This window comes from Lepidochelys kempii, chromosome 6 (genome assembly GCF_965140285.1).
Source record: "Lepidochelys kempii isolate rLepKem1 chromosome 6, rLepKem1.hap1, whole genome shotgun sequence".
NCBI classification, from domain to species: Eukaryota; Metazoa; Chordata; order Testudines; family Cheloniidae; genus Lepidochelys; species Lepidochelys kempii.
The window spans coordinates 58,658,729-58,685,047 of record NC_136385.1 but is presented as its reverse complement, the minus strand read 5'-3'; the positions used below and the strand labels follow the sequence as shown (position 1 = coordinate 58,685,047).

Below are 26,319 nucleotides of genomic sequence, written 5' to 3'. Positions count from 1 at the left end.
AAAACCATGGTGCTGAATGCAAGGGTGCTACTACAAAACGAGGCAGGGCAAGATGGCGATGTTTCTGGCGAATAATGGGTGAGAGCGGGAGGATGGCAGAAGGCATGCATGGTGAGCTGGAGAGACTTTGTGGCCTTTATGTTGGCAAGGTAATCCCTTCCCAGAATCAAATCTGTAGACCACGTAGGGGACATAGTTAAGCAGTATTTTTACATGTTTTTACTTGAGATTGTACTCTGAATATTTACTTGATCTTCTCCTTAAGTGTACCATTTCCATAATATTAGATGTCGTGGTTGTAAGAAACCAGAACATTTTGGAGAACATGCAAAGTAGCAACCTTAAAGTTAACTTGCAAAAAAGTTCTATCAATGCAAGGTTCATCCTCTTCTGCCCAGATCTTCAGCCCCTGAAATTTAAGTGCTACAGTAACAGCTGGCCACCACAAGATGGAGCCCACCTGCTACCATGTCTACCCAAAACTTCGGACCCACCCTAGTCATCAGTTTGGGGGAGAAAAAAAACCAACAAACAATGAGGAGTCCAGTGGCACCTTAAAGACTAACATTTATTTGGACATAAGCTTTTGTGGGTAAAAAACCCACTTCCTCAGATGCATGGAAACAGCTTGAGTCAGCTGTTTCAAAACAGAATGCGTAGGCTAATGGGGTGGTGAAGAAGAGACAAGACTGGGAGAAATTTTGTCTCATCTGCAAAAAGATCCCAGGGGCCAGACAATTATCTTCCTCCATCTACACATGGAAAGCTGATGGCTTCAGTGGGAAGCATATTCCCCCATGAGGTCTACCCAAGGCCACGTAAATCAGAATTTATGGTCTAGCCGGCTGTCTTATACACAACACCCATCATTCAGTCACCAAGTGCTTCCACCATAATATCGGAGCAAAAAGGTTACCAGAAGCTCACCAGGTGGAAGCCAGGGAGGGATTCAGATGCTTGGCCTACTAGCAAGTCCTCCGGCTTAAACTGGATTTATTAAACAAGGCGACAATTTAATGAAGTGGAGAGTCCTGAAAATGCCAGAGCTGGTGCTTCAACAATTAAAAGACTCCAGTTTAGAGACAGCATCTGATATTTAAGACTTGAATTGGAACATTTAATTCCACTAACAGTCTCCAGGAAGAGCTAACTCTAATGCAAGGAGATTGGGAGTCTGGACAGCTTGAGCAAGCTGTGCAATGATGCGATATTCCAGAGATGCTCCAGACACAGTACCCACTGTGCCACACACCCTCCCATGGTCACACAGGGACTCTAGTGCTGATGAACAGCATTGGATCCCAGACACTAGACTCCTGTTTATCCCCAGCACAGACTTTGGGGATGCAAGCTTCCCTGCTGCTGAAATGGATTCTGAGGAGGACAGGGGACTCCAACTCCATGGCCCAGTCAGTTGTCTGTAAGGCGGTCAAAGAGGCAAGACTATGATGGCAGATTGTGGCTTGGATTTTTCCTTTAGCATCCCAATAGAAACCTACACAATGCGGCTCTCCATCCCCATCTGCCCCATAGACCATGTGAAGTGCTTTTTGGTGCGTGGGAGTTTTAATCCCCAATAGGTAGGATGAAAACTGAAATGTTAAGAGGCTGATTTAGACACCTGGAGTCAGGAGTACTTGGTCTTCACATTTATGCTTTGAGAATACAACACTGCCCCATTTGAGCTGCTGGGGGAGCCCGTGCATTCCAATTCACTGCCCCTCTTGCCACAACATGCTCAAGCTTATCCTTTTCTCTTTTTGTCCTGCTCTCTGTCCTATCGCCTTCCCCTCTATGCCTGAAACCCCCCCTCTGACTTGGTCTGGACATGCCTCCACTCTCCCAGCCAAACCTCTTAGAGTATGCTCTTTCCAGAAAGCATAGACATTGAAACAAACAAGAGCCATGGTACTAGAGTGTCCCTTGTTTTTATTGCATCCATTTATCCTGGCTAGATTGTAAGCTCTCAAAGGCAGGGCCCTTATTCTCCGGTTTGCCTGCAAAGCTCCCATCACAGTACTGGAGCTAGGTAAACATGACTCTGGCATGCCCAAATGCTGAACCAGGACATTCACTTTCCCCACCAGCTGTTCAGGCAGTGACCTTGATGCCAAGAGCAGAATACCATGGGCAGCTGGCAGGCTCCCAGCAATGCTGGCACCTGCAGATAAGATACTACACCCTAGGGAGTAGGGCAACAGATTCAGCTTGGCTGCCTGGCATTAAACCTTCAGATTAGTGCACTACCAAAGAAATTAATCCCAGCAAAAGGAGTCAGTGGAGTATGAATGCATGGCTTGGTGCTGGGGTAAAGGAGTGCAAAGTAGTGGGGGTGGGGTGCCTCTGGAGAGTAAGGCTCAAATCCCCATTGTCCTACCTACGATGCAGTACCCACTCTCCACCCCTACCCCTTTGGCTCCAGCAGCTGCAGGGCCTTGCCTGAGAACAGCAGCCAAGATGGCCTCTCAGCAGGTAGGCACTCAAACCCTATACAGCTGGTTGTGCTGCTTGGCCAGATGGCAGGGCCCAGTGCAGTTCCCCTCCTCAACAGGCACAGTTCTACAAACACGAATGAGAACAAGGAACAGTCCTTTCCAGTAACAGCTTCCTAGTGCACGAGCCAAGTGCTGCAGCTGGAGACTAGCATGGTGAGAGCAATGCCAGGCGAGAGCCACAGGGCCAGACTGTAAGAAATGTTTAACAGGGAGAGTAATTAACCACTGGAACAATTTACCCAGGATCAAAGTCGATTCGCCATCACCAGCCATTTTTAAAATTAAGATAGAATGTTTTTCTAAAAGCTCTGCTCTAGCCATTACTTTGGGGAAGTTCTGTGGTCTGTATTACACAAGAGGTCAGACTAGAGGATCACAATGGTCCCTTCTGACCTCTGAATCTGTGAGCAGAGAAATTCAAGACACAGGGCAACTGGCTAGGGAAGGGATTCCTGAAATCCACTGGCAAGGAGGCTGGAGGGCATCACTGAAGGGGGGTGCATAGGACTGGAAGAGTGGGGGCCATGAGACAGGCTGAGAGGCAGTCAAGAGAAGGGGTTGCTAGAGTTTACCCAGCACCTGCCCCTACTCTCAGTCTGACTCTAGCAGTATCTCACTTTTGTCCAATGCCAATGTTTGCCACCCCACCACCACCACATACAGCATTGTCTTTTCTCCTCACCATCCCTCACGCAATGGACTCACCTGTTCCTGTACATAGTCCCATGCATCCTGGATGCTCTTTTTGTCTGGATCATGAGGGTCATAATCCCGAATGAGGTTACGGACCACGATGGACACTTCTGCTTTCAGCTGGCAAATGGAAGACAAGAGGGTTAAACACAGGTCACTCAAGATTGCTGCCCATGCTCTGGAGTTTGCACTTGCTTCTCCAGGGTTAAAGATGGGATACTATCAGCCTGGTTGTACAACTCTCACTGCAGACTTAGCCAAGTGGTTTCCCCTCTCAGTACAGAGAGGCTAAACACACTGACTTACTAATGAAGCCTCAAAGCCCAGGGTATTTGCAAAGTACATTGAGATCCGCAGTGACTGACCAAGTTCAAATGAAGATGCTGGGCATTAGGGCAAGATTACACACAGGGAGGTGTGCAGACTCCCTCTGCCTCTTTTCAAGGAGGAAGAGTTGACTGGAAAGGTGGTGCAGCTGGAAGTTTGGCCAGCTTCCTCCCTGAGACCCACCCGGACAGACCACTGTATCTGCACCCAGCACTGTGGGAATCAGAACCCAAGTCATGAAACTAGGGTTCCCCTACTCAGCCTTGGGTGAGGGCAGTAGACAGCAGTCAAGACCCCTTGCTGGTAATTTACTGACAGATCCTACTAACTGGAGAGCCCAGCTGCATCTCAGAATGCAAATGGTAAACTCCCAACATACCTTGCTCTAGATCTCCCTCCCCATCAGTAAATACCCCACCACCATATTGCCATTCATACCCACCCAGAGCCTGATTAGCTTGCTCTGCTTGTCACTCTCAGTGACACCTTCCTCATGGTCAGTCTCTCTCTCTTCCTCTCCCCCTCAATTCCCACTGCCTAAAAGAGTCTCAGGTCCTCCTCAGTCACTACTCTGGATACAGCAGCAGCTGCCAGGGGAGAGGGGAAGGATCAGGTCAGAAGGAGCATGGGGGAAAACTAGAGATTGCATTAGAGCCAGGAGCAGAGTTGATGTCCACTGTAAGCATTTAAAATGCCCCCCCTCTCCCCACCATCAAGTTCAGTGGTGCCCATTTTTTTCACCCCCACTGATGTGGTGCTGGAGTCAGCATTTCCAAGCCAACCCAAGGTTACTGTAACCTGCCTGGATCAGCCATCTACTTTTTGGTATAAAGTGACCTGGCCCAGCCAGCTTCAGCAGTAATATTTACTGCTGCAGCTGCACAAGTTGCCTCAGGGCAAAGCTCATCTCAAAGCCAGGGTTGTTCATGACTCCCAGCACCAGGCAGCACTCTGTGTTCTTAGGGAATCTGCAGATTGGCTTTCTGTGGGGACAGTCAGGTTCAGCCACACAGCTAGAAGTCACGTGACCTCTCCTCTTCCCTCAGCTGACTTCTAACCCTCTTCCCCTTCATTCTTGGCAAACTTCTCCCCCGACCCTGTTCTCCAACTCCAGGGGAAATGACAGCAATGTGACCTGGTTCCTGCTAATGGGATTGGCCTCTGCTGCTTCAGTAAGCTCAAAAGGTTACTGAATCTTTGGGCCTCCTTCCTTCTTCCCTTCCACACACCTCTACAGAGGCAGGCAAGAAGAGCTACTCTTCTACCCTGAACCCCACCCAGGAAGTCATCTGCCAGCCTGCACATTCAGTCAAAGCAAGGTCAGCTTAGCAAAAAGACTGAGCCCTGTTCAAGTGCTTCAGTCCCAGATTTTGATCAGCTCCATTACTGCCCACACCAAAACTGCTGACAGCATGACGTGGGCCTGAACCAGAGCCCCAGATCTGAGCCCCTCAGAGCTCAGGGAAAAGCTCTGCTCACGCACGGCTCTAGCTTGTTTTATTGCTGTGCAAATCACATGAGGAAGTGGTGCCTGGGGGGAAAGGGAGAAGAATCTCAAGTGGCTCTAGTTCTAAGCTAGGGGGTTTTGTACAAGTGTAACCCACACACCTCCTGGGTGTGGTGTTCTGTCCAATCTAGTGGCACCAAGATCACTTAGAGACACAAAATAAGTCTGCTCTACAGCCAACAACTAGTTGGTTTTTAGCTCATGCAGTAGAGGCTCATGCTTTAAGCTCCAGAGGCCCCAGGTTCAATCCCACCTGACAACGACCAGGGTCTGTTGGCATTATACCAGCATTGCAAGGAACTGCAGATAATTATAAACCAAGGGTTATTGGGTGTTTCAGAAAGAATCCGGGGGCAGGGGGGTGTGGTTAATTACACAGAAAGTACAGTTCTGGAGAGTGAACCTAGGGCAACCTGTTTTCAAGTTTAACTGGCAGAGCAAGCCAAGAATGAACACAGGCATCCACAGTTAACACCTAGCCCCCTGTGTGTCGCCAAGGCAACTAACTGAAAGAGCAGCAAGCTGGAAAAGCATGTTGAGCAACTGTCTGCAGGTCACTTTCAAAACCCAGCCCCCTTCAACACCCCAAAAAAACCCCACTGCTGTGCATCACTGGTGCTATATAGAGCTAGAGTAGGAAATGGCTTAAAGTTAGCTGCATGAGGAGGTTGCTGCCCCCCAATGTAACAGTGGCCATGTAATTTCTCAACTTCCCTTTCATTGGTTTGTGCAGCTTTCCACAGTAATCACTGCACTAATGGAAGAAATCTGAGTCTGGCCTGCATGGTTACACTCACTATATTATTCATGCATCTAGCTATGGAAGAGACCCCATAGGTCATCCAGTCCATCTCTCTAGGACCAGCACTAGATCGTTCTCTCTGGAACATTATGTTTTTGTCAGGTCCAGTTTTCAATGCATATCAAGTGATGGGGCTCCCATCCCCGCTTTGGGAGATTATTCCCAAATCAGTTCCAATCCTGCAACTGAGGCACACGTTACAGCCACTTAGCCAGAGACGAGCCTCTGCATACACCACACAATTGACAAATACGAATAGGAAAGTTGTTATGCCCCAAGTCATTTAGAGCTAGGTTGCAAAAGTCCTACAGAATATAGCACAGGACAGTGGTTTTCAAACTTTTTTTCCTGGCAACTTACTTGAAGCAAATTGTTGATGCCCATGATGCAATGGAGCTGGGGATGAACTAGGCTAGAGGAGATCTAAAAGGGACTTTCTAGCACTAGTGTTTAGGATTCTGTGATCTATGGAGGGGCAGGGGGTGATAGAAACTGGGATTGATCATTAAACAGCAACCTACAGTTTAAAGAGTAGAATGTAGCTTGTCAAACGCATATCACTATTTTGGGAGCTACCAGTTTCCCACCCCTTCCAGCTGCAAAGAGCCCGCACCGGTTTCATTAAAAAGAGGCAAACATAAGGAAGAAGGGGGGGGGGGGGGGTTGTGCTGACAGCCTTACACCTAGCGTAGAGTCTACACTGCAAAACAAAGGTGTGTTCTTAACTTAGATTAAAAAACAGCAGTGAACAGATGTCAACTCTGCTTTTCACTGATGTTAAGCTGGGGGTTGAACCTGGATTTGTCAGAGTCACTGCTATTTTAACCCTTGCTAAACCAATACCTGTCCGCTCACCCAAGTTAAGAACACTTTTTGGAGACAGACATCTACGGTGGAGAGGATACTTCACCTGCCTTCCACGGACACCGTGGTGTGGAAGCCTCGTTGCCACTACACACTGCTGGAGGATCGGGGGGGGGGGGGGAGAGAGACTATCTGTTGCTAGGGCAACCCTGGGGCAATGGACCTTGACATGTGATGGGCCAGAACTTTAGACTAAGGTGGATGGAAGGGACAGGAAGATACAACATTTCCTAGCCAAAACCAGGCCTGGAGGAGAGGGGAAGGCAGGGAAAGAAAAAAACTTCAGAAGTCACTCAGGTTTTGCTCTTAACTAACGGTTTCATACAGCAGCAATGTGACCTAGCTTTGGATTGGGCCTCAGGAGACCTGGCTTCTACTCCCAGCTCAGCCACTGACCAGCGGGGTGACCTTGGACAAGTCTTTTTACCCCCTCTATCTCCATTTTAGAGACTGGGGATACTGAGGCAGTGAGATTACCTCCTTTGTAAAGCGCTGTGAGATCTACTGATGAAAAGCACTTGGTATTATTTACTTTTGGACAAATTGTACTTTCCTGGGAGCAGCTTTGCCAGACGGGGTACGGACATCTCTACTGAGAAGTGGAGGTATAGATTTGTCACGTACACCGCATTTCAGGCCTGAAGTGCCCTCTTCCTAAACATCACCAACCCCAACCCCTCACGGTCCATCGCTGAAAGTTATTTCCTAGCCAAGTTTCTTGAACCAAAGAGAACGTCATTGTGGAAAGTATCCTACATGCTAAGAGACTGAGTCTTGTGTAGTTCTCAGCATACTTTACAGTACTTTCTTTGGACTCCTTCAGGAGAAGGGGCACTAAATACAAAGTAACATTCACAGCACCACAAGTGCATGGCCTGCTGCAAGTCAGAGGGGCAGGAGAAATCCTAGCCAATAACACTTGCATAGATCTTCAGAGCAGCACCCCCAAGTACCCGACAGAGCACATAGCACTGCAGGTTTAAGGGATCCTCCCAAAGGCTCCAATGTAGCAGCCCACATGGAGTTCGATTGCCTTGGATGGATGGCATGGGAGTGTTTGGAATCTCAGCTAGGGAGCCGAACTGCCCCCTTTCCTCCACATAAAGGATGAAGGAATCCAAGCAGCTCTGCTACTGGGTGTATACTGGCACCACCTTGCTGCAGGAGCCCTTACTGTATAGTCCCTGGCTTCTTCCCCTACACTGCTGCCAATATCAGCTGCTTGCAAGAAATTCCAGGTTAGACAAAACCCTGCAGTTTTTGGGGTGAAGTGTTGAACAGTGCAGAGAGGAAGGAGTGTTAAGGAGAGCATTGGGGTGGGTGGCAAGAAAACACTTGCCTTGCTGAGCCACAGCTGATCACAGCCAGGAGAAAGCAGTAATTTCCCCTTACTCCCACCCCCTAATTTGCATCAGAGCTGGGGCTGTTCTATGATGCAGCACATGCAAATGCCTGTTCTGCTCCCCACACCAGCTGGTCACTGTTTCCACTTCTCTCCCCTCCCCCACCCCAATTTGCAATCAATACAGCAGAGAGCAAGCCATGTGTGCACCACAGGTGGTTAGGAAGCCAGCTCATACAGCTGCTCTTCATCACCACAGCCCACTGCAGGAAATTCAAGCTAGCTGAGTGGGAGCACAGCAGCAAGTCTCAGAGCCCAGGTCTACAAACTCTGGCTCTCAGGGCTCATGCTGCAGTGCAAAAAAACAGCTATGCAGAAATTTGCTCTTGGACTCTGAAATCCACCCCACTCCCTGGGCTTCAGAGCCCAAACATCGACACAGCTTCTTTTAGTAATGTAGTGTGAGCCCAAGTCTGTAGACCTGAGCTCTGAGACTTAATAATGTGGGTTTTAAAACAGTGTAAAACAAATCCTGTCAGACCAGGAGCAGCACAATTGTAAGTCACCACTAGCCACATGATCTATCTTTTAGCCAAGTGTTGACTGACCAGCTAGAGGTCAGAGGAGGAGCTGCCTTGGGGAAAGAACCTAAGACTGGGATTGGATGTTGCAATGCATTGAAGGGGATCAGCACTTTTGTCCTACTCCCTTAGAGCTCTAGAAATATAGATGCTGCTGCACAGATCACAAGACAAGATGTGATCCCTAGTCTAGAAAGCTGCAATAAAAGCAGTTTCAATAGATGAAGGTCATGAGGCTTCAATAGGTAGTAAAGACTGAGACCCATCAGACTACGGGTTCTGGCCTGCTTCAAGGACAGAATGGATTCCCATACAGAGATTAGCTATTAACCCACTTACTCCCAAACTGAAAGTGTAGAAGAGTTTGAAATGCAAAAGCAGTCCTGTATGGTCTTGGAGAAGGGGACGGGAAATGAAGCAAGTGGACTGGGACGGGACAGCAACAGGATAGAGTTGTAGGGACCCGCAGTGTGGGAGGCAGGGTAATTGGAAGGGAGCAGGCATGTGCACACAGCCAAGGAGGACTACAGACAGATACTCCATAGAAGAAACCCAGCCAGCTCAGAAGGGAGGAAGAGCTACCATATCTGGGAGCCGCTACCACCAACAGCCTTGCCAGGTGCGGGTTGGGATGGTTGCATTAGGTCTGCTAGTGAGTAACACGGTTGCCCCAAACCTCATGGTTTATATAAGCACCACCCATCATATCTGCCCAACTACTGCTCAAGTCCAAGCACCCACATAGTCCGTTACACACACACAGATAGACACTACAGAGTTAGTCTTTCCACTTGCAAGGAACTAAAACACACACTAAAAAGCCTAATTCTCTACATTTCAACAGGGGGAGAAGAAAGGAAGTTTAAGTCCTGATTCAGGCCCTAATGCTGCACCATTAGAATCCATGGGAGCTTTGCTGTGGACTTCAGTGAGCATAAGATGAAGCACCTGAAGAACTGTCCTCCAGAAGAACCACCTTCCTTCACTGCTCTTGTTCTCTGACCTAAAAACAAGCCTGGGGCAGACTGTCTCACTTGCTATTCTCACTCAGCTCTTCGAATGAGCCAAACCCTGACACATGCAGCTCATTCCCTAAATGTAAATGGCAGCACACAGAGAGCTCATGAGCAGTGGGTAACCAGGACTGACTACATCAACAGGGGCCCAAAATGGAGTGTTTCAGCAGTGGGTGGAATAAAGAGGATCTGCTGGCTGCATGGACTTGCCCGTGTCCAGATGAGGACCACAAGTTAGGGTGGTACTTCTGACAGTACCCGTGGGTGAAAAAATAAGGAACTTCCTAGTCCTTGGATACATGGTGCTGCTGGGCCTGGCAGGCACGTCAGGACAGACTGGACAACAGGGCAGATTGCGTATGGTGTTGATGCCCTGACTGCATTGCCTGCACATACTTTCCCAGCCTGGTTATGTCAAGGGCTCCCAGCCCCAAACCAGATAAGATGAGGAATGCATTGCAGGTCTTTGTCCCAATACCAACCCTTGCGTCTCTTGAAGGCTTATAGGGAAATGAAACTTACTGCATCTTGCTGGAAATAGATGAGTAGCCCGGCAGCAACCTGAGCTAGGAGGATCAGCAGGAGACAGGTGATGTACTAGAAAACAAACAGAAGAGAAGATGTTAGCTCTGCTGGCTCCCCAAGCAAGTCTACATCAATGGGCAGCAGCCTCAGTAGGGCTCGTGGCAAATCCTGACAATATAGGCCTTTCATACAGGAGTAAGGAGCATTCAGTCTAGAGATTCCTGGCTGATCATGAAAATGAAGAGCTAACAGAACTAGCTAGAGCTAGCGGCCCAATACACTTCAGCCACGGCCTGAAGCACTTACCTCCACCACTAGGCTAGCTGCTGGGCCTGGGGAGGAGCAGACTCCACAGCAGGGAGGTGAGCCAGTCTGGTAGGTAGGGGAGCCCCAATTACAGTGTCCGCATGTGACGGAACATGATGGTGCTCAGACCACTCCCATCCCCCACATGGCTTTTGACAGAAGTTGCTCTTGGCACCACATTGAGGGGTGGCTATGTGGCACAGCCTTGGACATTCTCCTCAGCAGGTGTGCTCAGAAGGAGCAAGAGCTCCAGGGATTTTTTTAAAGTCAGTTTTACCAATCCATGGAATAGAGGAGACTTCACAGTGAGCCATTTGAAAGAGCTAGAGTAAGGCAGCAAGGAGAGATTCCTAGGGGGACATCTTAAGCTTTCTGCATTTACCACCAGAACTCAGCTCTGCTAGGAGACTGAGGCCCATTTGGGGTTCACTACTCTGTGACAGGCCCAACACACAAAACACCTCACACACTGGTGTCATGATATTTGTTTAAAAGGTTACGTAATATAGTTTGAAATCTAATAGCACTGGTCATTAGGGTCACTGAAATGTTTTCACTAACTCTTGGTGAAAGTATAGATATCCTCCAATATGTCTTGGAGATGGTGCATAAACAAAGGTGACAAAACAGGTTTCTTTTATATAGAGGGGGAAGGGTGAGGGGCAGATTTCCTGTCCAGAAAGAGAACTCTGACCTGCTGCCTCCAGGTCAACCAGTGGCTAACACTCCGGCAGCTTTGTAAGAGAGGGTGACCCTAACCAGCCCTGTATTTGCACCTTACACACTACTGTAATAATCTTTGTACAAAATGCGCCTTGGGAGGTATCATTTGAAAACTGATAACTCACTGATCATTAATATTCCTGTGTATGGACACTGATTTAATTCTAGCATATATCCATAACTCTTATGACTAAAGTGTTTTTAAACCAGGCACGTCAGGGGGGAGTTGGTAAGCAGGTCTGCCTTAGACAAAGGAATGTGTATTTGATTCTCTGACCAACCGGCTCTTCAGGCAAAGACATATTACATAAACAAAGCTGTTTGCTAACAAACAGTGGAAGGAAGAGCATCCACCTCTTCCCCACCTGCTCCATGTCACCCTCCTCACAGCTTGAATAAAACTGTATTTTAAGGGGTAACCCTCAGAAGAATCCATTTCAAAGTTTACTGGGCTATAAAGATGGGGGGCTGAACCTCAGGTGATAAGCAATTAAATCAACTGATTGTATACAAACTTACGGTGTTATAAAAAAGGTACAGAGTGAGGTCTTTTCTGAAACCTAGTGACACACTGGTGATCAATATCATTTGAAATATATGCATTAACACTGAGGAAATATGGATACTTAGTGACATCATGCTTTAAAATCTGTTCCCAAATAGGAAGAAACAGGTTCCCCCCAAGACTGGAGAGAAGGCAGCTATTTACCTGTCTCCTAGGTAAATTAAGCATGGTGGAATCAAAACAGTGGAAGCCCCATTTATACACAGGAGGATGGGAAGTCCACAAGGGAAAAAACAGCATGAGGGCATCTTGCCTCTTGAAACAAAAGCATCGAACTTTGGACGATATTAAAAAAAACAGAAGCCATCTTTGGCATCCCTCACAGACACAAGAAAACAGTTCTTGCAAGATAAAGATGGATCCTTCAATCAAGTGGGGATTGAAGTCCCTGGGAACTGAGAAAAACCATCTCAAACAAAGCCTGTACCTTGCTCGATGTAAGTTATAGATTTTTAGATGTGTTTTCTCCCTTTTATTTTCTTGTAACACTTTCTAACTGTATTCCTTTTACTTGGCATCACTTAACCTATGTCCTATTGTTAATATACACCAAACCCTCGCTAGAACACGGGATTTGGGTCCATGCGCGGTAACGCATTAACATGGGGACCACATTATAGCGGGGCCCATGTTAAAATGAATTGTAAGTAAAGTAATTAAATTTGGGATCCATGGCTGCAACCGCGTTATATGTGAATTCGCGCTATATAGACACATATTCTAGCGAGGGTCCAGTGTATTTGTTTTATTTGTACTATAAAGCAACTTAGTGCTGTGTTTGAAGGGAAGAGTGTATTCACCCCTGTAAGTTAATAAGCTGTGATGTGATTTTGGGTCTTTAAAAGGAAAAAACATACATTTATCTGAGCCGTCCAGTAGAAGGCTGGGCATTGCACAGCACAATATTGTGGGGTAGGTTTTTTTTGGGCGGGGGAGGAACTGGGGTCACATTCCTGGTTGTAACCAAGGCCAGTGGAAGCCAGAGTGGGTCTGTAGACAGGCTGCATGGGACAGAGCTGCTGAACCAGGGCTGGCTACACAGCATCCAGACATTCAATGGTGTGGCCTGCATGCTTGTAGGCTGGCTGTGAGCTAAAGCAGCAATGCACTGTAAGGAACCTAGGTTTACATGAAAGCGGAGACAACCCCTTACTAGCCTGCGGGGCTGTTCTTTGGCACATGCAGCATACGTGGCTGCGTAGGGCACCTGAAAATTTGGGGCACCACCGGGACAGCAGGTAAGAACAGGTCAGCTCCCGCACACCCAACGCATGCTGCGGTCTCCTTAGGCAGGGGCCGTATTCACGGAGCCAAATGTGCCAGCGCGGCACATTCTGAGTGAGGGAGGGGGTACGGGGTCTCTGCGGGGAACTGTGATTCTCCACCACCGTGAGGTAGGCTGGGCAGCTTGGTATCCTTTGATGCCTTGTCCCTCCCCACAACCCCACCCCAGCCTGCTGCAGCATCTGCTGTGTAGAAAGCTCAGTGTGTGTCAGCAATGGGGGGAGGTTCTTCTGGGGGTCCATGGGTGGGGGTGGTGGCTGTACCCCAAGTCTGGCATAGGGGCACCAGTTTAATACTGCTGCATAGGGCTCCATAAATCCTAAGGGCAGCCCTGCTAGCCTGGATTGCACCCCACATCCCATTACACCTGCACTGCAACAGGAAGCAAGTCTCTTCTCCTCACACCCACCCCCTTTACCCATCTCTGCTGGCACATAGCCTTGTTCTCTCAGGGCTGCAAGGAGGATGGAGAGGTCACAGAGGACATTTCTTTTCTGCATAATTGGTTACTGAGATGTGGAGAGAAAAAAAAAAAAGTATACACTGCAGAGAAGGTAGCCAAGATGGCAAACTAAAGCCCCAACCAGTCTGAGGCTGCCCTGCTGATGGTTCCAGTCCCCAGACACTGACTCACTCCTGCATCACTCTCAGCAAGGAGATCACCGAGCCAGGGAGAAGCAGAGGACAGGGGCATAACCAGAAGAGAAGTTGGGAACGTGGAGTAAAGGCAGCAGTGATTCACTCACCAGACCCAAGAGGCATCGGACCTCATTGACTGCTCCAACACAGCCCAGGAACCCCATCAGCATGGTGACGGCCCCAACTCCAATGAGGATGTATGCACCGACCTTTAGCGATTCAGATGAGGTCTCTGTGGGAGACAGGGAGGAGAAGAGTCAGCCATCAAACAAGCACTCACTGTCAAGCGTTTTGATTAGTGCCTGCGCAAGCATTAAAGGCCCAAACCTATGGCTGCAGGAGGGTTGACAGGGGCACAAGGCAGAAACCTGAATAGAAAAGTTTGTCTGTGGGTATAAAGGTTGCCTCCCTTCCCCCAAACGCTCTTGAACCTGCAGTCACTCATTCAGTCGGTTTGTAAATCTCAGTAAAAGACTAGTCACATCTTAGCTTCTGGTCTCACTTATAATTCCCTGACTCTGTCACTGGAGGACTGACCAGAGAGCAGACACTGGTACTCCTAGAGATGGGACAGGAGCACACCCCCCCCCCCTTTCTACCTCATCACTATTTCCCAAATTCTTAATATTCAATAACTGAATGTTGGGGGAAGTTCTACCCCTTTCCCTACTTAAATACTATCTCTTTCATTGGCCTTTTCACATTAACAATCCAACTTTATAAACACTCTTGTCCAGTTTCCTCTCTCCAGTTTCTTCTCATCTATTTGCAGGAAAAGAATACTATGAAGGACCAGATGACTAAATGCTCCTTTCCATGTGAGTGTAAGAGAGAGACTATAAGTTGGACTCCCAATTGGCTTGCAGGTGTTGGCTGGCCAAGATAGGAGGTATTTGAGTTACTTGACAATTTGAATGTAATGCTCTGATGCCAGCTGCCAGCCAGCGCTGTATAAAGGAGTGCAAGGATCAATTATTCCAGATTTAATACAGATCATGCCTAATTGTAGCTCCTCTTGCACAATCCACTGGCAGTCCTTGCACTTTCCTGGAATGGATGCTGCCCCCTTGCCTCCATTTGTATTAAACCCAATTTGGAAGGTGTAACCTTATAGGGGAAGGGCTCAGCTGCTATTTCAGTCTTCACTTCCTTCCCAACCATCCTTAAATAGCAATTGCGGAAGCTACAGAACAGAGGCTTGCATTTATGCTGGTCATAGAAGGACTATTCCTTGGAGACTGCCCACCCCTATGGAGAGGTGGGAGGGAGGTAAAAAGCAGGTTTAACCAGCTTATAAGGAGTCTCACAGTGCCCAAGAAAGACATTTAGCAACACAGGAGTTTCAGGATGTTGGGGAATTCTGTATGTCGCGTGACCAGTAAGGGAGGTTACTGGACTTAAAAAGCTTGGTGGTGCCTCTTCCTAGGTTGGGAGTCCCAGAAAACAAAATCTGCTTTAAAAATCAAGACTAGGTCCAGGACAGCTTCAGAGATTTCCCTTCCCAAACCTCCCCCCCACCCCTTAACACAGCTGTAACACATACCCAACTGGCACTGGAAACACATTCCACTAGCATGTTCTGGAAGGAAGGCAGGTAACCATGAAGGCCAGAGTCATTCATTGGAATAGCCTGAGCCAGCTCTTAACCCAGACTGGCAGACAATCCCACACCATATATTATCAAGAACATTGGCACACTCCCTGCCCTCTCTCCCTCCACACACACACACCCCCCAAACAAAACAAAAAAAAAATCCCAACAGCTTTGGGACTGGATGCATCAAGACATCACATCTCGGCCCTGTGACTGGACAGGTTTGCCTTGCAGGGTGAAGTGTTTATGGGAGTAACCCTAAATCAAAGTCCAAGTTCACACTCATGCATGTTAGCAGAGAGCTCCACAAATCCCCTATTGCAATGCAGGCACGATTGGGGCTTTTGGACACTTGTTGAACAGCTTTGCTGCTAGGAAGCAATTGATGGGCCATTTCCACCTTAAAAAATTAAAAAAAAAAAAGTTATTTCCAACCCCCGAGCCAATGTCTTCAAAAGATCCTAGGCTCCTTGCTTGCAGCATCTTGGCTCTCCAAGGAAGGCTCTGCAGACTCTACTGGCAGGAGATTCCTGCTTTCCATTCCCCCTTGCTCCATGTCTTCCCCTGTTCTGGGCAGGCAGCCAAAAGGAGAACAGGGACACGTAGGCCCCTTTGGCAGGATGCTGGAATGCCCTGCTGTGCAGAATTCTTCCCCAGTCTCTGGTAGGATTACTAAAAGCAAAGGGGAGGAAGAAAGTAGTACAGCAAAGAGGGGAGTAGGGCAGAGAAAGAACTTAGCTTGGAAATCTCAAGGAAGGAAGCCTAAAGCCCTGTGGTGCACATTCAGCAGAGATTAAGGGTAAAATGGGAAAACAACAGAGCAAAGACACGGAAAGACTCTGAGGCCAAGCAGAGCAAAGTGCAGCGAGTCAAGTCAATGTGTCCCGCACATTTTGTTAGTTTTAGGAGTGTGGTGAAGCACTGGAATGGGTTACCAAGGCCGGTGGTGGAATCTCCATCCTTAGAGGATTTTAAGGCCTGGCTTGACAAAGCCCTGGCTGGGATGATTTAGTTGGGGTTGGTCCTGCTTTGAGCAGGGGGTTGGACTCCTCCAACCCTAATCTGTGATTCAATGGTGCTGTGCCAACAGAGGTTTGAATCAGACTTATGGTGTCATCCAGTTTAATAGGAACAGGTGTCTCCTTCTGGAATGTTGCAAGTAGACAGGCCCTGAGCAAACCCCTACGGCTGCAAGTGTAAAGGGATGCATCTCCATTCACAACCTCATTGCTGTAGCCCCCTTGGGATTCTTCCCCTTGTAGAGGCTGAAGTAGCAACCCAGATGCTGCAGTAAAATCATACAAGCATCAATGATTTGGGGCTGTTCTAGCATTTAGTGAAGGGGAGGGGGATGGAACCCTATAACCAGGTCACATTTTCCAGAAAGCCTCCTCATGGTGTCCAAATTGTACATCTCTACAGATGCACGGCACATGGCTGGGTAGCCAATGCCACCTGCAGTCGTCACTGGATAGCGAGTTGGATGTAGCATGGCAGCTACTGCTACTCCTCACTCCCAGGAATAAAGTTGAACCATGGTAGGTTGTGTGCAAGGCTAGGCTCACACCACAGCCTTGATCAACAATTCTGGAGATGTGGGAAGTGCTTATTTATTGTATTTTTATTTCATAATACTTTAAATACAAGAGAGCCACAAACAAATGACCTCTGTTGTGGGTGGCAATTACCAACTAACCAAAAGCCCTTTAAATCCCACCCAGGTTTGGTTAAGCTAGTTCAATTTTTGGGCTGGCACAGAATGCATTGACCCCACTGAACAGGCCCAGGTCACCTTTCCTGACTGGTTATTGTGAGTGAGGAGATTACTACTATACATGCAGGGGGCTGTGGACTTCGGGCTAAAAGGTGGGTTTAAGAACTGTGAGAGGAAAAAAGCTCCAATTAAGAATTAAATAAGAGTCCCAGTTATTAACCAAAATTAATGTATGTATGTGTAATCCATTGCATTTCAGCAAACAGCTTGAGAATCAGCTGCTCCTTTTGCTGTCTCCCAAGACCCATATCCTCTGTGGATTAACTATTTCAGGCAGAAGCTGTCTCGCTGCACAGCTCTGAGCACACTGAAAGTGACTAGATAAAGTAAGAACACATTTGAACTGGGGGCCTGGCAAGTAGCAATGGTCCAGCCACATGGCTTGTAATGTATTTATCTGGAGCTTATGTCTGGGAACAGATCTGGGATTTCTCAAGAGCTTTTATTTAGAAGTAGTTTCTCTTAATGGGGCACACTTTAAGGTCACTTTCCCTGGACTGATCCAACAGCCCCTCTAAAAAAGTTCATTAACTACTGATGTTCTTCTAAAAGCCAGCCAGAAGCCAGTCTTTGCTTAGAAAGATGTTCCTTGGCTGCGCTGCTATGCCGTAGAAGTCCCACCCATGCCTTTGTATTTAAAGAGCTAAAATACACAGAGGGACAGATCTCCCACAGGATATAAATCAGAAGATAAAAAGGAAGGAGAATGAATCATGGCCTTACGCAGAACTGAAATAAAACTGCTTTTGTCGACTAATATCCACACTCCAAAGCCCAGGATCACAGCACCCAGGATCTGAAAAAAGCAAGAAGAGTGAAAGTCACTAATTAAAAAACAAATAGAACAAAAAAACCAAAACAGGGAGTGGGGGACTGGTGGCTAAGAGCTAAACAGCCAGTATCCCACTGTTCCCACCCATCACACACCGTTCCCCACGATCAAGCAAGATTAAACAGTCACTCCTGGAAGAAGTAGTCCCAGCTAGCAGCACACGGGCTCTAGGTTCTGCTGTTTGGAGATTATTCATGTAGTGCTCGAGTTCTATATGGTGCTGCAGAGGAGGAGAGCTGGACAGTAAAAAGGTTCTCTGCTCTGAAAGGCTTGGAGTCTCAAGGCACAAGCTGTACAAGTACAGAGCAATGCTGTTCAGAAAGAGCAGCAAGAGGCAGGTATGTGTCACACACAGGTAGACCTTACAGGAGCTTTTGGACAGAGCCTTGCTGCTTGATCCAGGGTTGTGCTTTCACAGGGATGGGGTACCTTGCAATAGGGACCCTCCAAGGGAGGATGAGCTAGCTCAGCGGACATGCCAGACCTCTTATTTGAGACTTGGGCCCACAGGTGCAAAGCATCAAACGCAGAAATCAGTGCTGCCGAGCTCAGGCTCCTATGAGTAACATGCACAACCAGAAAGTTCATCTCCAAGGAACAAAGCTACAAGCTATGGTGCATGCGGGTGGCAGCTGAGCCCCTGAAATGGGGCCAAGACGTGACAGGAAAACTGAACAGACAACACTCCCCTGGCATCAGCCAGCTGACAACCTCTGGGGATAGCACAGACTAGAAAGAGCTGGTTGTTCCAGAGAGAAGCAGCAGCAGCCCATCCCCAGCTACCACACAGCCGGCCTGGGGTGAGGATTAGTAGTAGCACTTTTCTGTAGCTGTGTGTTCCTGATGAGAGGCTAGAGAGGCACCAGATTGACGGAGAATTACATTTTGTTACATGCACACAGCTTCCCTGGCCCTTATACTGAGACAGAACCCTCACTTCACATACCTACCTTGTACCACAGCATCTTTTATATTGGATTAATTTTAACAGCGAATTCTTCAGTGCCCAGATACCCCATTCAGCATCACAACCCCACCGCACAAGTGGAGGGCAGGGTCCCTATACCTTCAAAGCAGCACACAGATCAGTCTTTCCTTCATTTGTTTAACTGCAAAAGGGACACTCAGAACACAGGTTTGCAGCTGTGATCTGAAGCACGAGGGAAGGAGACCCAGGGAAAAATAGAGAGGTGGTTCCAGATGGCAGGAGCTGCCGAGAAGGCTCTTGAACCAAACAGTGACAACACTTCAGGATGGGACGGAGAAGGCCAGACGAGCCAAGAGGGGAAGATGCAGATTGTAGACCAGCTGGAGCACGTTCACAGAGGTTTGTAAAAACAAGGGAAATGAGAAGCTAGCTCCTGAAGTTCCCCTTGCCATATGTTTTGAAGACTGTTGTAACTTTACAGTCCTTGCCAATGCCACAAAATGTCTCTGCTCTTCATACCAGCTGGTATAGAATTGGAGTGTAATTACGCTCCACAAGAATCTGCCTTCTATTTCCTTGCTTAGGGGACAGCAATGCATGGCCGGGAGGGGTGCTTGGTAGCTGTGCTGGTGGCAGATGACCAAAAAGGATAAGAAACACACCAACCGAGTTAGAAGAGAATTAAGTGGCAAATAAGTTACATGCAGACAAAGGGAGAGAGTGAAAGAAATTGCATCTCAGTAATGGAAAACTTGCAAAGGCTATACACTGTAAGGGGCAGGAGGACTGGATCTTGTAGTGTGCATTAGTGCCCACCCTTATCTTAAGCTGGACTGTGTTTAGCCCAATACTGGAAAAATGCCATACTGGCCCTCTTCCTGTGGGCCTGAGCATACTGCAGTATCCCAGGGCAGGGTTGGACAGCAGATCAAGCCAGGGAGTCAGCTAAAACACAAGATAGAGAGGGATGTAGGAAAATCTCAGCTAACATGGCATGCCTAGGGACTGATGAATTTAACCCATAGTTTCTCAAAAATATTCAAGACAAATATGTGATCACTGCTCCGTTAAGAAGTCATATGCAGCCAGGATCTTGGGGTGTCACCTATGTTCTAGTGTTACTGACAAAAACAGAACTTCTGCTAAGTTATGTTCCTGGGAAGTTATTTGTTATGAGGCACTGGGACCATCCATAATCTCTGTTCACTCTGCTCTTCGCTTTAGTCTGCAAATCTTGTGCTTGCCAGCTGCCGCCGTAGAAAAACAGAGGGGCAGGGGAAAGAGGAAAAAGGAAAAAGACAGGCTGTCCTGTGACTGCACTGCTGTCCCCTAACAGAGGATTTCAGATCCCCTCCATGTCCATGCCAGTCCCCTGAGCACAGCTAATAGGGTTACTCCTTCCACTAGCTCCAGTTCAACATCTTTCTTATTCGGTCTGCGGGTGGGAAGTGCCGAGCTCCCATGGTGCGAACTGCAGTGATCAGTGAATTGCAATGGATTAAGCAACGGTGTCCCCTACAAGCCTGTACAGGAGGGGACAGAATTCTAGCCAGGGCTCCTGATAGAGTGAAAAGTGTCAGCCTTGCTACCCAGCACTGCAAATAAACTCACTTCAGCGACACACCAAGCCACACCTACTGGAAAGTGACCATTATGGCCTCACACCATACTTCCCTGAGAGGGATAATTACAGGGCCCAGCTCAGTGCTATCTTGGGATAACAGTGTGGTGTGTCAAGACGGACTGAGGTCATGTTCTGCCGAACAGACCAGCTAGTCTGAGGGTTGATTTTCAACTTTTGAGTTTTGTTCAAGGGGACTTTGTGCCTCACCTCACATAAATGTTAAGAGGAGGGCAGGGCAGAGAACTGTGCAGTGCTGTGGAAACACCCCGTCTATTCCCCACGTCTCAGTACCCCATCCTCATAGGGTCTACGTTGCGTAGGCCTGCAAATGGCACAGGGTTTCAATAAGGCTGAAGTTATGGTCCTGCAACATGGACAGCATGTCTGTTTGACTGAGGCTGGAGCCCCACACGCACACTGGAATCATGAACTCCAAATTGAAAGCAGCAACCGCTGCCGCCACTTGCTCAGCTTACTTGGTTCAGAGATGAAGCTAGATGACTAAAGTAGGTGGTCTCTCCTTGACTGCAAGTCTACTCTTCACCATCCACTGCATTAAAAAAGCCACAGCCAGAGAGCAACATACCACTATATACAGACTCAGCCTTTCCCCACAATGCCAATGCCATCGCCACTTAGCCTTAGCTCTGAAGCACTCAGACTTTTGTCTTTCCCATTTGCTGTAAGGAGAAGTAGAGAAAGCAGGAAGCATAGGTGAATTCTCTATTCAGTGGAGCTTTGTGACCTGCCTTGGCTGCTCAGGTCTCCAGCCCCTCTCCCCTCCTCCCCCCACAACACATCCTTCCTGGTCTCCCTAGGGTTTCTTCAATTCGCTATGGCTTTATCACCTAGTACTGGACAGGTGTCATTTCAGTATCTAAACAGCAGCCAAAATTGCATAGTGTTCCCCTAATGTTTTAGGGATCATCTTCGATACGACCAGAGAGCTCATTTCAACCAGGCAAGGACTCTAGGTTAGAGGCCTTGACCATGAAACCAGAACAAGGAAATATTCCTTCCTTTGGTCCTTTCTAGATAGACAGCAAATGGGAGCGCAGAGCCCCAGGACCTGGAGACCTTTGCCATCCAGTTAAAGCCCTACAGTGGTTGAGACCTGTAACTCCATAACTGCATGCACACGCTCAGACTTCACAGGGGAAATCCAAACACACTGACAATCCCTGGATTTGAGAATAGTTTTGACATGGACATGTTCATAGCATTGGTTCCTCCAGCCCAGGTCAGTAGGATGGAGGTGCCAATCACATGGCTGCAACTGACAGGTTAAATGGACCACAAAAGTCAGTCATCATAGGTATTAACATGCAAGTTCTCCACAGGCATGGGCATTTCCTGTTGTCACTGCTGATCTGCAGAATGACCAACCACTTGAGCTTTACACCCCAAATCCATCCTGGCTGGAACCAAACCCACCCCAGCATGGGCCTGTCATTTCAGGTAGAGGGCAGTCACCTGTTATTCACTAGCCTCAGCTAGACAGAGAAAAGTCTCAGGGACTATGAGCCCCTGCTACTCCCAGAAGCAGCACTCAGCACCCTTGATAGGGCTGCCCAGACATAAAAGAAAGCTGGGTCCATTCACTTGAGTATTCACAGTGGATCCAGCTCACTGTGATTCATGCTTTGTGTAAGGCAAAAAATCTCCATCCAGTCCTTGAGTTACTCTAAGGGAAAAGCCTCCAGCTGCCACATGTTGCCTCTTGGGCACATTGAGCATTAATGCAAGTCCCCTCTTCCCACCAACATGCATCCACATGGCAACAGCTTAGATAGAAGTCTGCTCTGAATCCTTGTGTTAAGGAGAGCATCACTCTCAAATGGAGGCCACTTCTAGAGGGACACAGCAGCTTTGGGATACTGTCTCATCTCCTCCCCCCTCGCCACCTCCACTGCAGAGTGGGACAAATTGCTGGGGGTACTGCTTGGCTCTCCTGCTTCAGAGCTGACCCCAGAGTGAATACGCCTCTAGATGGTGGGGGTAATATCTTTACTACTTATGTGGGGCCCTCAATGGAGCCTGCCTGGCCCAGGGAGGGATGTACAGGCCTCATTTGGTCAATACCCCGCCCAACTCATTGTCCCTAGTTCAGCACTGCGGCCCAGCTTTCCATTGCGCAGAGGCCTGGTGCTAAGTCAAACAACAGCCTTTGTTTGAAAGGTCACAGGAGAAGCAGCAGATGACAGTTGCCCAGAGAACAGCTGCTTCCCATCACCTGCAGCCAGCCAGCGGAGGCCCAAGGTCCCCGAGAACCCTGCTGCAGAATTCCAGCACCAGCTACTCCTCCCCTCACCATCTTTTGACCTCTTTCCATACAAAATGTGGGAAAATACTTTGCAGTTTGTGGATCAATTTGAAGGAGCAGCTTGGCTCTGCCCCCTTCCTCCCTCCCCCTGCCAACTTAGAGCTGTCCCATAGGGGCTCCCCAGGAACACTGGTTTGCTGGCTGGGAAGGGGAAGTGCAGGGGGGGAGGGGAAGGGGGCAATGAGGAGAGGGCGTGGAATAAAGAGACTTTGCAATCCGCACTCAAAACACTGCAGCAGTAGCAGCAAGGGAAAGAGAAGCAGGGTTATTATAGGGCAAGACAGCACTGCAGGCTATTGTAAGACACATGCAGCCTCTTCTGCCTCTCCTGTTGGAGAGAACCATCTCCATAGAAATGGTAAGCAGGGCTCCTGGAGTGCAGGTTATTTGTGGCCAAGAATCCTACCACTTGGTTACCCCACAGCTCCCCCAACCCCCATGAAGAGACCCTGAAACAAATAAGTGAGGGGAGAGGGGGAAACCCACATTAATCCCTTATTTTCCTACTCGCACCTTTTTGTGTATTCAGTGTAACAGTCTCAAAGTGCCCCAATCCCTGTAACCAGGATAATAGTCCCAGAGTATCTCTCACTACCTCTCCCCATGATGCAGGGGGGGGGCTCTGTCCCCTCCCCAAGTTGCTATTCTTGCTGAACGCAAACCAGAACCTGCCTAAAAAGTGGCTGAAAGTCACAAATCTCTTAACTTTAGGGTCCCTCTGGACCCCAGCTCACCCCATCCATGCCCAGAGGAGTAGGGGGTTGTAAAGGATAGTTTACGGTGTGATACAACAAACAGGGTAATACCTTCTGTTATGGGCAGGTAAGGGGCAACAAAATCCTAACTCACCCCCTCAGAGCTGATAGGCAATTACAGATAAGCCTGGGAACTAGTGTGCATTGGCAGAAGGGCCAGATATAATCCTGTAGGACTTCCTCTACCACCCCGCCCCCCCAAACTAACCTAGACTAAAGCCAGTCCCCTCAAAGCTCTGATGGCCCTTTAAGACTCTCCCTGTGTATACTAAGAACATCCATGACCTTTGGTCCCTGGCAGTCTTTATTTGGAATCCTGGCTACTCCGAGAGGGAAGCAACAGAAACACATGGCAGAGAAAGAGCTAGCATAGCAAACTGAGGGAAACCAGATCCAGATGTGTCCCAGTTGCAACATCAAGGCCAGCACTCCAGGAGGCTGCAGCATAGCACAGCTTGAGGCACGACAGTGTGTGGGGTAGAGGAGTAAAGCCACACTCAGAGGATAAGCTCGGAAAGCAAAGCTCTCCTTTTACCAGGCTTCTCAGTCATACACATTCAGCAATATGGAGAGAAATGGGCAGAGTTTAACCATCACAGGAAAACTGGGGAAAGCGGGAGTCTGAAGCTAGGTCTACACTAAAGTAAGATCAGCCCAGCTATGTTGCTCAGGAGCACCTGGGGGGGGGGGAGACGGATGACTGGTGCTCCGCATCCACAGGCAGTGCCCCACCCCTCCCCAAATCAGTTCCCCCCCACACACACTCCCAGGATCTTCTGCCTGCCAGCAGGCCTTGCAGCTCAGTGCCTCCCCCTCTCCCTGAACTCCCACCCATGGCAATTAAATTAACTGTTTCCTGCAGGAGCCTGGGAGGGAGGAGCAAGGACATGGCTCGCTCAGGGGAGGGGGTGGAATGAGGCGGGACGAGATGGGGTAGAGTGGGGGCTGAGCACCCTCTAGTACATTGGAAAGTTGGTGCCTATGCTCAGGAGTGTGAAGAATCTACACCCCAAGCAACATAGTTAAGTCAACCTAACCCCCAGCATAGACAGTACTAGATCAACAGAACAATTCTTCTGTCAATCTAGCTACCACCTCTCAGGGAGGTGGATTAACTAGAGCGATGGGAGAATCCCTCCCATCACTGTAGTGAGTGTCTACACTGAAGCAAGAAAGTGGTGCAGCTGTGCTGCTACAGCATTTCTAGAGAAGACAGCCTGAGGCTTCCCTGCCCTAGTGGTTTAGTAGAAAGAGCCTGAGGCCTTGTACCAGAGGCCTGAACTAAAGTAGTGGTCAAAGCTTTGGCCTCAGGCCTCTGATACAAGACCTATGTCTCAGGCTCTTTCTACTACAAGCGGCACCACCTTGAGACAGAGACAACAGAACAATCCCAGTGTGAATTCTACGATTTAGATCAGCCTGTGGAGAGCATTGAAGGGCACAGATATCCCAGCCATTAAACCAAACAGAGGAGATTTGTGGGGAAGAGCTGTGATTGAACGAGAAGTTGGGGCCAAACTCTCAGGTGACTATATGCCAGACAGAGCCTCCCATCCTCACCCAAACCAAGTGAGCCAGCACCAATAAAGGATTCTGAAGCAGCTCACACTGGGTCCTCTTCCCCAAATCCAATCTTCCTCACCCCACCAGGCAAGCCTGCACCAAGACCCTCAAAAATTCCACTTCAAATGGAAAACTTGGGACTGATTCAGCTTTCTCAAAATCAAAACCAGCCACTAGGACTTGAAATGAAATTATGATGGTTCTGTGACACCTGCCTGACTAGCCTATTTAGAAGGGGAGGGAGGATTGCAATGGACTACGCAGGTTTTGTGGCTTCACTGCTCTGTAGCAACCCTGTTGCTGCTGCTCCAGATGTGGCAGAAAAAGAAATGCAATAATGGCAAATTTCCAGGGAAGCAAAGGAGGCCCACGTTCCCCTTGCCATTGACAGAGGAGACTGTAGGCACTAGACACAGCAATCTGTCTACTTCAGGCAGGGGAGGGGATGGGAGTGTCTATAGCTGGAAGCCACATAAAACTGCAAGGGGCATCAGGGTCAATGATGTTGATTTTTCCCTACCAAAAAGTGGCCGGACTTTTGGAGTGGGCACCTATACTAAATTTTAGTTTAAGTCTGAAGTCTAAAGGTCACTTAATGGTCCACATCAGAGGCTAGATATAGTCCTTTCTGCCCACCCCCTAATTCAAAGCTACTAATTTACTCAAGCCCTCCCACAGAGGCACAAAATTACTTACAAAGAAGAGGAGGTTGAACAGGAAGAGAAAATACTTGGTGACTTTCAAACAGTTGGACCCCATCTTCCTTCACTTCCAGGATCTAAAAAGGGGGAAAAAAAAAACAAACCACACAAAGTCAACAATCCACATGTCAGTATATAGCCTCTAGACAGCATTAAAGGGGCACTGGTCATCACTAGAGATAGCTCTGAGCCACCATTTTGCCAGAGATACAGCTACATAATAGCTGGTTCTGTAGAGATCATGCTTGGGCCAGCTGGATGAAGGGTTCTCCTTACGGTCCGAGAAGAGGATGGACCAGACTGACCACCACTGACAAAGTGCCACCTTTGTGGAAGTTTCCTGGATGGTGACAGAGGGCCTACAATGCAATTCTGTCAGTCACAGAAGGGATGTAACCAGCTAGGAGCCTGATAATTCCATTGCTATTTATATGTAATCAGCTGAGGCTCCAACTCCATATCCACAGAGGACACCGCTAAGCTTTGAAATGAATCTTGTCTGGCTCTTTCTGTATGCCCATTCTACCTTACTCCCCCAGAACTCTCTTCCTTTCTC

At 48.3% G+C, this 26,319-nt stretch overlaps 1 protein-coding gene across 6 annotated transcripts in view; it reads right to left on the bottom strand.

Moving 5' to 3' along the window:
* CD82 (CD82 molecule) overlaps positions 1-26,319 on the bottom strand; it is a 63,662-nt gene that overhangs the window by 5,831 nt on the left and 31,512 nt on the right. For all 6 annotated transcript variants that reach the window (XM_073348069.1, XM_073348068.2, XM_073348070.2 and 3 more), the window contains 5 exons: positions 25,759-25,840; positions 17,761-17,833; positions 13,777-13,901; positions 10,150-10,224; positions 3,201-3,308 (listed from right to left, as the gene is read on the bottom strand). In XM_073348069.1, the coding sequence (XP_073204170.1) occupies positions 3,201-3,308; positions 10,150-10,224; positions 13,777-13,901; positions 17,761-17,833; positions 25,759-25,821 (444 nt within the window). In that variant the 5' untranslated portion in view covers positions 25,822-25,840. The remainder of the gene's footprint in view (positions 1-3,200; positions 3,309-10,149; positions 10,225-13,776; positions 13,902-17,760; positions 17,834-25,758; positions 25,841-26,319) is intronic.